A 10,157-nucleotide genomic window follows, 5' to 3' on the forward strand; every position below is an offset into this window, starting at 1 on the left:
CCGGGAGAATCCCAGCTCCACCATTCCTTCCTTGGTTGGGAGCCTGGCAGGAGGCTTGCCCTCTCGACCTCTGCTGGCCTCCATAGAATGGGGGTGAACACCCAGGCCTCACCTGGTAGCTGTGAGGCTCAATGAACACATGCCTCCCTTGCTTGTAGCAGGGGCAGCCCCGCCCTGGAGTGCTGCAAGCACCCTTGCTCCCTGTAGCCCAGGGAGGACCAAGCCTACCAGACCCCTTGTCCCTGACCATCAGAGACATCAATGAAATGTGGGGCGCACACCCACCTAGACCTGTCACAAATGCTTCTGGTTTCCCCTTCCTCTCCAGCCTCCCTGCCTCCCCCCCCCCCACACCCTCTGGCCTCTGCTTCTCCCCTCTTCACTGTTAGAACCCAAAGCTCAGGCAGTCCTGGGGGCATAGCTCCCAATCCCACCCCCATCCCAAGTGGAAGCACTGGAGTGAGGAAGGGAAGGATCCCAGAAGACAGAGGCCTGAAGGGCCCACCCTGGCCTGTGCCTTCAGAGAGAAGCATTCTGGTTGGGGGAGGGTCTCAGGACTCTGCGCACCCTGGATGAGGGTGTAGACTCCCGGACCACACTTTCCTCCTCTTCCCAGGGCCACCCCCAAGGACTCTCCTTACCCGGGCATGGACATGGACATGGGCATGGACATGGGCATGGGCATGGGTCCCGCCTTAGCTGGACGACAGTAACATTGGTAAGGACCACGTCACGTCTCGACATGGCCTAAGATCTCATGGCCTGGCTGTCTTGGGCCCCTCTGTGGTGTTACTGAGGTGTGAAGCTCCCAAGGTCCCAGTGGCTCCTGAGCTTCTGATGATGTCACATTGCCTAGTGACATCACAGAGGAAGTGGTGTGCAGGGTGGAGTCCTAGCTCCCCCTCCCCAACTCTAGAGTCCTTAGAGAATCCTACATAGGATTTCAAGGCCACCCTCTGGTATCTAGAGTGGAATCCACAAGGTTCACAAAGAATCTCATGGGCGCCATCTCTTTTCCTCCCTCCCCTGGTCCACCTGCTCCATGCTGTTCTTGGATCTCTGAAGAGTCTCCCTTGCTCTCCCCTGTGTGGGGGAATGTCTAGAATCCCCCTCGCTGGTCTCCCCTTGGCTGCCTGGTTGTTCTAGCTTTAATTATGGCTCTTCTCACCGAGGTGGAGGAGAGGAAGAAAATATTGTAAGATCCACAGGTCTGGTAGGGCAGCAACAAAACAGGTTCTTCTAAACATGATAGGACAGCTGCCCTGAAGAACTCACAGCAGGCCTGGTTCCCAGCCAAGATCAAAGCCGGCAACATTCTCATGGGTGGGGGAGGGGTTCAGGAGCTGCAGAAGGTTGATGGCTCCCCCGGAAAGGAAGAGTAGATTTTTTTTTATCTGGGATTGTAAATCAAACACTACCAGGTAACCCCACTCCTATGAATCTTATTAGCAGTACAAATCTGTGTGGACTTAAACAGAGACATAGAGGAGTACACCGGGCTGGAGAGAAGGCCCAGCCATTAAGAGCACTTGCTGTTCTCACAACAGACTGGGGTTCAGCTCCCAGTACCCACACTGTGGTTTTCAACCATCTATAACTACAGATCCAGGGAATCTCCTGCCTTCTTCTGGCCCTTTTATGCACTGCATTCATGTGTTGCACACTGGTGCAGACAGAACTACTCACGTGCAAGATAAAAACTTTAAAAATTTTCATGAAATTATTAGAGGGTGGGAGGTAGAGGGGACCTGGGAGGAGTGGGAAGTCAGGTCAGGCCAGGTCAGGATGGACATGATCGAAGCATTTTATGCATATAGGGGATTCTCACAAGTAACAAAATAACGAAATAAAAATTAAAACCATGAAAGTAATATATAAACATAAATAATAAACAAAAACAACAAAAATAAAAAATAGAATTAGCACACGTGCGCGCGTGTGCGCACGCGCGCGCGCGCACGCACACACACACACACACACACACACACACACACACACACAAACGCAAGCACGCACGCATGCGCCCCCGTGCGTGCAGTCAGATGTGAGCATTCATCTGTAGTCCTAAAAAGGCTTGTGGCCCAGCTAGCCTGGAGTATCCAAGCACTGCAGAAGCAAGAGAAGAGATCTAGCCCCCTCAAGAATACCTACAAACTCCGGAAGCATGGAGCTTTGTCTTCTTATTTTTATGTTTATGTCCCACTGACTTCAAGAGTGAGACATTTAATGATTTTTAAATTACATTAATTTATCGTGTGTGTGTATGTAGTGGTGTGTGTATGTGTATGTGTGGTGTATGTGGTCATACGTGTGATGGTGTGTGTATGTGTATGTGTCCGTGTGTAGTGTATGTGGTCATACGTGTGGTGGTGTGTGTATGTGTATGTGTGGTGTATGTGGTCATACGTGTGGTGGGCAGTGGAGTAAGCTCCTTCCTTCCTTTACTCTGTAGGTCTTGGGGACTGAATCCAGAGGTTGTCAAGCATGGACCACCTGGCTGGACTGTCTTCAACCCTGTGTTTAACTTAGAACTTACTCAATCCATCAATAGAACACATTTACAGCCGGGCAGTGGTGGCGCACGCCTTTCATCCCAGCACTTGGGAGGCAGAGGCTGGCGGATTTCTGATTTCGAGGTCAGCCTGGTCTACAGAGTGAGTTCCCGGACAGCCATGGCTACACAGAGAAACCCTGTCTCAAAAACAAAAACAAAAACAAACAAACAAACAAAGAACATATTTGCCTTGCCCATTTTCTTTTTATTAAGGAAAATAAATTTCCACAAGTTTCCATTTTATACTTTATAGTTTACAACTTTTAAATATTCTTTAGTTATTTAAAGTTTCAAATAAAAATGCTTTCCCAATACTATGGTTTACGTTTTAGGCCACGGAAATGATGCAAGTATTTATTTCAGCCAGATGAACTGCAGGCCCCCCTTCCGCTCCCCCACAGTGTTCTGGTTCTGCCTGCAGGTTCTGACGAAGTGGCTAAGGGACATTGCTGCTCCTGTAGATAACACTAGTTTAGATCCCAATACTGCTGTGGAGTGGAACACAACCCATGTGACTCCAGCTCCAGCATTGGTGACAGTTTCATCTGGCCTCCCTAAGTACCCATGTGGTCCCAGACTCTATCTCTCCTCTTGGGGGTGTCTGGACTCTGCCCTCCAGGGCATCAGACACCCCTGCCCACCAGGGTGGGAAGGGTGAAGCAGGGTCAGGGACGAATATTGTGGTTCTGTGTCTTCTACTGTCTTTTACAGGATGTTGGGGGTGGGGAGGCTTCTCCAAGGATCTTAGTGCTATGACTCTTTTAGGCAAAGGCCTTCTCTGACTCTAATGAAGCAGCTCTCTGAGATGATCTTAGCGTGTTCATATTTCTTTATTTGGGGTGGCCTTGAACATACAGTTTATTTGGGTGAACCAAGGGTTTTGTATATATAGTTTTGGAGAAGGATGTGAGAACAGCCGGGGTGGGGGGAAGGTTATTGATTAAGGCTGAGGCTGCTAAGATGCCTCATTTGCATGGAGACCAATTCCAGGTGCTGTGCTATGTGACTGACTGCCTGTGATTGCCTGGTTGGAGGTCTCAGGGTTATCGGTTATGGTGCTCTGAGGCAGGAACGGAAACAGGGAGGGATTTATCTCTAACAGTTATCTCTACTCCTGCTTGTTCCAGGATGAGATTCTAATCTCAATTTCTGAGTTTTCCAGGGTTTGGAAATGCTGTACCTTTCCAGTTCTATGTCCCACATACTTGCACTCACACTTAAATAAGGAAAACATTTAAAATACATTTTCAAATAAAATAGATTAAAAAATAACAGTGCATTAAAAAAATGTTTTAGCTTGAGGTTGAGTCACAGAGCACTTAGCTAATTATGCCTAATAAATTTTCTATTATATTAAACGTGTAACCTGTGATGTGTATACCTTGGTTCTTACCCTTGGCTGGGTGTAGGAGGATTCTTGGGATTGAGTCCAGATTTTCACATAGGCTAATCATGGGCTCTGCCATTGAACTCCACTCCTGCCCACACATATCTTAAACCACACGACTGCTAACAATTGCTCCTGGCTATCTATGCTCTTGAAGAGATGGAGCTGGGGTATGTGCTGACACTGGGTTGGCACAGATGTTCAATTTATAAAAACGGTCAAGTAGATAAGTACCTGGGGGACTGATACAGGAGGACAATTTGGGGCCAGCCTGGACTACATAGTGAGACCCTGTATCCAAACAAACAAACTAACAAACAAACAAGTGACTGGAGAGATGGCTCAGTGGTTAAGACTGCTTAATGCTCTTTCAGAGGACCTGGGTTTGATTCCCAGCACCCACATGGCAGCTTACAATCTTCTGTAACTCCAGTCCCAGGGCATCTGATGCTCCATTCTGGCCTCCACAGGCCCCAGGTACACACAGACATACATTCAGGCAAAATACCCATACATGTAAAATAAAAAGTAAAATCATTAAGAACAAACATACTACCAGGCCGTGGTGGCACATGCCTTTAATCCCAGCAGTTGGAAGGCAGAGGCAGGCAGATTTCTGAGTTCGAGGCCAACCTTGTCTACAGAGTGAGTTCCAGGACAGCTAGGGCTACACAGAGAAACCCTGTCTCGAAAAAAACAAACAAACAAAAAGAACAAACAAACTAGGGTTGGAGAGATGGCTCAGTGGGTAAGAGCACTGACTGCCCCTCCTAAGGCCCTGAATTCAAATCCCAGCAACCACATGGTGGCTCACAACCATCCGTAATGAGATCTGATGCCCTCTTCTGGGGTGTCTGAAGACAGCTACAGTGTACAGTGTACATATAATAAATAAATAAAATAAATCTTTAAAAAAAAAAAAAGAACAAACAAACCCATCCCTCAGCATCTAGGAAGCACAGGTAAGTCAGGTATGTCTGTACATGCATGACAAACACACCCGCTCCCCCTACTCCTTCAGTATTTTCCTTTATTTTCTCTTCTTTGCTGGAAATTGAACCCAGGGCCTTGGGCATACTAGGCAAGTTTTCTTCCACTGAGATGCCCCTGGGGTTATTTTAATTTTATTTTATTTATTCTCCCCAGATATCTCTGTGTGGAGGCCAGAGAACACCTTGTGGGAGCTGGTTCTCTTCTTCCATCCCATGGGTCCAGGATTGAACTCAGTTCCTCAGGCTTTGCAGCAATCACCAGTTACCCTCTGAGCCAGCTCATCAGCTCTCATTAGTCTCTCATCCCCAGTCTTGAAGCCACCTCTAAGCCATGTCTCCCCATAGTGGTCTGTTCTTTTCCTTGGAGTTTTCCTGTGTTTAGCACCTCCTGATGTCCTGTTGCATGTCAACCTCACCGACTGTGCATCCTGGAGGGGTGCTGTCTCCACAGCTGTGTCTCGGCATCTAGAACAGCATCTGCCACAAATTTGGCCTCCTCCTTCTTTTAAAACAATACTTATTTTATGTGTCTGAGCGTTTTGCCTGCTTGCATGTCTGTGCACCATGTGTGATTCTGGGCGTCTTTGGAAGCCAGAAGAGGGTTTGAGTCCCCTGGAACTGGAGTTACAGATGGACCCATGTGGATTCTGGGAACTAAACTCAGGTCCTCTGCAGAGTAGTCCATACTCCTACCCACTGAGCCTCCTCTTCAAGACCGTTCTTCTTCATCTCTTGAGACAAGATCACACTATGTAGCTGAGGCTGGCCTCTAAATTGCTACGGTCCTCCAGCCTAACCTAGATACTGGGATTATAGTTTGCAAAGCTTACAAAACAGGCTTTCAGGAAGTGTCTAGAAAAAAAAAGCAAGTGAAAAATGTCCCCTCCAGTCCAAGGGCTCACATGAGCTTTTGTGACTCATTAACATATGAGTTCACCTGCAGGGCCGGTTGACACGCAGCTGTGACCAAGGGGGTGTGAGGCTTTGCTACAGATAGGAGTCACCATCCTAGAGAGAAGGGCAGAAGCTCAAAACTCATACAATGACATAACATCTTCCTTCCCCAAGCCCCCATGGAAGCTGTCCATGGGTTACCTATAGAGATTCTGTTTCATAAAACTGAAGCCAGAACCATATCACACAAGAACTGGCCATGGGACAGGGAGAGGTTGGCAAGGCCCTGGAGAACTGAACTAAAAATAAATTGGAAGAGACAGACGTGGATCTGTAATTGCAGCACTTGGAGGCTGAGGTAGGAGGATCATAGATCAATGCCTATCTGGGCTACAGAGTGAGTTCCAGGCCAGCCTGGCCTCCTTAGTCTCAAAATAAAAACATTTAAAACAGTCTGGGTTTTCTGGCACACGTTTTTACCCTTAGCACTTGGAAGGCAGAGACAAGCAGAGCCCAGGAGTTTGAGGTCAACCTGGTCTACATAGTGTGTTCCAGGATAGCCAGAGCTACAAAGTGAGACCCTGTCTCAAAAATAAAAATGAAAAAATTAAAAAAAAAAAAAGCCATCTAGGATATAAGATCCTTGTGGTAAACACTTGCCCAGCACGTGTGAGAAAGCGGTATGTATGGGTGGGTCATCCAGATGTTATTGGGCAAAGTTTTCTTTTGTATGGTGGCATATTCATGTCATCTCAGCCCCTGTGGGGCTGAGGCAGGCAGATGAGGAGTTCTGTGTGCCTGAACTACATGCAGAGATCCTGTCTCATAAAACCAAGCTCAAAAATACATCCAGACTCCCCCACCCAGAGGTGGGCATGGTGGTTCATGCCCTGTAATCCTAGTACTTGGGTTGCTGAGGCATGCAGATTGCTATGAGCTGGCAATCATCCTGGGCTTGTATGAGACTCTAGCCTTAACAATAATAATAAAAAAAAGACCAATAACTCCCCCAAAGTCTGATGTTAGAAGTGACAAATCTGATTAATAGCAAGAGAGGAAACAGAGTCAGGAGCTCTTCTCCCAACATCTGCTTTAGATCAATTTTATGGGCAGATCTGCCAGATACCAGGGAACAGAAACTCTACATTCACTAGAGGTGTACCTGCTTTTCTAACTGTGGTAGATCCTAGTCTGAGCTGGGAAGCCCTGGCCAGTCCCTCTGTAGAGAGGGGTTCTCGGTAAGGCTCTCGCTATGACACTCTTAGAGAGGTGAATGAACACCCCATACGAACATATACTACATCTTTGGGGCACTGTGTCATAAAGCGTGTTATCCTTGAGTCTGAGCTTCTTCCACTGACGTTTTGGTTAAGGAGAAAAGTGAGAAGTCACGAATCCATTGGCAAATGATGACAGGAAGCTAAGGAGAGGGGCCAATGGAGGGAGAGAAGGACAGAGAAGAAAATACAGAGTGATGGTGCATGTGTGCTGCAGTCCCAGAGGACCAAGAGTTCAAGGCCAGCCTCAGGTACATAGTGAGTTCTAGGCCATTCTGGGCTACAGGAGACCCTATCACAACAAAACATAGAAAAGATAGGATACCTTTTAAAAAGGGTAAGCCGAACCTATCTATCTTAGGGGTGGACCAGGATTCTGACACCTCCAGGACTCTGATGCCCCTGGCTCCCTTCTCTGCCTGGCCTCTGACTCTCCATCATTAAGGGATGCAGGATGCTCCTGGCTGTAGTGACATGAGACCAAGATCTACCTTTGCATTGGAGTGTGAACTTGAGAAACAGATTAACTTTGTAGAGTGGTCCAATTAGCCACCTGGGCTGTATGCTGTCAGAGCTGGGAAGGCACATGCTCCTGAGGTGTTTGGTTCTGGGTGTGACTTGTTGGTTCTTTGAGGGGACCACCTCATGCTCTGGTTTGAAGTTGACAACACGTGCTGGTTCTCAGCCACACCTGGGCACCCACACAGATAACTACCTCCTCTGCTTGTGCACACCCGCATTCCTCCATGCCTGAATGTCCCACTGCTCCCTCCTTGCTCAGCCTCACGGTTGGCATTAAAATCTACATCTACACACACACACACACACACACACACACACACACACACACACACGCCACACCCAACTGTTCCCCACCCACTGGACCTTGTTTGCCTCCCTCTAGACCATCCCCCAGGTAGACATACTGGGGAAGATCCATTACCTGCCCTTCCTTCTAACACCAGACTTCAACCACAGGCCAGGCTCCCATCTGCTTCTCCCATACTCTGAGCCAACAGTACAATGCTTGGGGCTTTGGGTCAGGGTACTGGAGGCCCCAGGGAAAGAACGGAGGAAGGAAAAGGTCCTGGCCCCCAGCCCACATGTTTGAGGCAGCTTCTGCTCCACCAGGTCTCCAAGCCTCTCCCTAGGGCTGCCTCAACCGGCTTTTCAGGTACCACTGCGTCCTTTCTCAGCTCATGGCAATCAGCCCCCAGCCCTTGCCCAGGAACTGGGAGGAGAGAGGCCTGGATTCTGTCATGAACATGTGATCCTGGTTCCAAAATTTGAGGCCCTCCCCAAGAGACCCCATGTAATGGGGACCCAAGTACCCCTTCTCTCCAGCACCCTGTGAGATGGGTTCAGGCTTGGCCTCTTCCTTTGGCTTCTTCCCCATCCATGAGCTCGATCTATGAATATACTTTCTGGGCCTCAGTTAATGTCCTGTAAACTGGGGTCATAGCACTATCCAGTACAAAGGGCCTGATTGCAAGAAGTAACAATCTAGAAGGTGAAACACAGTGTTAAAAATTAAAAACAATTTCAAATTGCGATAAGGTCTATAGAAACAGAAGGGTGACATCACAGAACACAATTGCCATACCTATCATACCACACTGTGTCTAGGGGATGGCCAGGAAGCGCTTTCTGACATGCTGGTCATTTGAGCCAGGTGTGGAATGAATGGAGGCAGCTGGGTCATACTCTAGCTTCCAGGCACGTGAAAAGTGGACAGACAGCCATACTGGGGAGGTGGGGTGGCCTGAGGAGCTCAGACAAAGGCCATGTAACTGGAGCAGAGAGAAGGGTGGGAGAGGGGACTCCCAAGAACAAAATCGGGCAACTCCCTCAGTTCCTGGGGGTTCTCTTCTCCATGTCTGCTTTCCACTCTTCTGGAGTTATACTGTAGAGCAAGCCCTCTAAGAGGGCTGACAGGGTGATTAGGGATGGAGGGTGCCTGAAGGTGGGTTCAAAAGGAAGGAGGATGACTAGTCGGGGAGAGAGGAAAACAGGAGGGGGCTGGACAGGGCAGAACTCTACTGGGGTGGAGGACCTGAGCAGGTTAAAGAGCAGAGAGGCAAGGATCTCGTCCATGACTCATCCTGTCTTCCTCCTCCTCCTCTTCAATTTCTCAATCCCAAATGTCTCTGGGAAACACCCCCCTGACTGGACCGAAGTCAGAGCCTCACAGGAGCGATTGAGTCATGAGGGGTGGGGAAGAGGGAGGGAGGTGAAGGATAAATAGCGGCCTCACTCCCCAGCTCCTCTCTGCATCCTCCCTGCCTTCCCAACAACATGCATCTTGCCAATTTGCTCAGCTCCTGCTGCCTCTTAGTGCTCCTGGGGGCTCTGCCTGCTCTGGCAGCCCATGATGATCCGATTGAGAAGGTCATAGAAGGGTTCAGCAGAGGACTGAGCAATGCAGAGAAAGAGGTGGGCAAGGCCCTTGAAGGCATCAATAATGGAATCACTCAAGCTGGAAGGGAAGTGGAGAAAATTTTTGATGGAATTAGCAACATGGGCAGCCAGGCCGGCAAAAGTGTGCAACATGGCTTGGACAAAGTAGCCCACGACATCGACAATGGCATCGGACACGCAGGAAAGGAGGCAGAGAAGTTTGCCCATGGGGTCAACCACGCCGCTGGACAGGTTGGGAAGGAGACAAACAAAATCATCCATCATGGGGTCAACCAGGGGGGCAGTGAAGCAGGAAAGTTTGGCCAGGGGGTGCACCATGCTTTTGGTCAGGGTGGGAGAGAGGCAGAGAAGTTTGGCCAGGGGGTGCATCATGCTTTTGGTCAGGGCGGGAGAGAGGCAGAGAAGTTTGGCCAGGGGGTGCACCATGCTTTTGGTCAGGGCGGGAGAGAGGCAGAGAAGTTTGGCCAGGGGGTCCATCATGCTTTTGGTCAGGGTGGGAGAGAGGCAGAGAAGTTTGGCCAGGGGGTGCATCATGCTTTTGGTCAGGGCGGGAGAGAGGCGGAGAAATTTGGCCAGGGGGTTCACCATGCTTTTGGTCAGGGCGGGAGAGAGGCGGAGAAGTTTGGCCAGGGGGT

General features: G+C 49.1%; 2 protein-coding genes across 7 annotated transcripts in view; one reads left to right on the plus strand and one right to left on the minus strand.

The window, feature by feature from the left end:
• Positions 1-852, minus strand: part of Gapdhs (glyceraldehyde-3-phosphate dehydrogenase, spermatogenic) — a 16,354-nt gene extending 15,502 nt beyond the window's left edge. Inside the window, exon 1 of the mRNA XM_031386115.1 lies at positions 603-852. Within this exon, the coding sequence (XP_031241975.1) occupies positions 603-744 (142 nt within the window). The 5' untranslated portion in view covers positions 745-852. The remainder of the gene's footprint in view (positions 1-602) is intronic.
• An 8,461-nt stretch (positions 853-9,313) lies between these two features.
• The window catches only part of Sbsn (suprabasin), a 4,736-nt gene continuing 3,892 nt past the window's right edge, over positions 9,314-10,157 (plus strand). For 2 of the 6 annotated variants that reach the window (XM_031386116.1, XM_031386117.1), the window contains exon 1: positions 9,358-10,155. In XM_031386116.1, coding sequence (XP_031241976.1) covers positions 9,400-10,155 — 756 coding nt within the window. In that variant the 5' untranslated portion in view covers positions 9,358-9,399. Of the gene's footprint in view, positions 10,156-10,157 lie in introns of all 6 variants that reach the window. The other 4 variants (XM_031386121.1, XM_031386118.1, XM_031386119.1 and 1 more) reach the window with 4 other exon arrangements.

This window comes from Mastomys coucha, unplaced genomic scaffold (assembly GCF_008632895.1).
Source record: "Mastomys coucha isolate ucsf_1 unplaced genomic scaffold, UCSF_Mcou_1 pScaffold21, whole genome shotgun sequence".
In the NCBI taxonomy this organism is placed as follows: domain Eukaryota; kingdom Metazoa; phylum Chordata; class Mammalia; order Rodentia; family Muridae; genus Mastomys; species Mastomys coucha.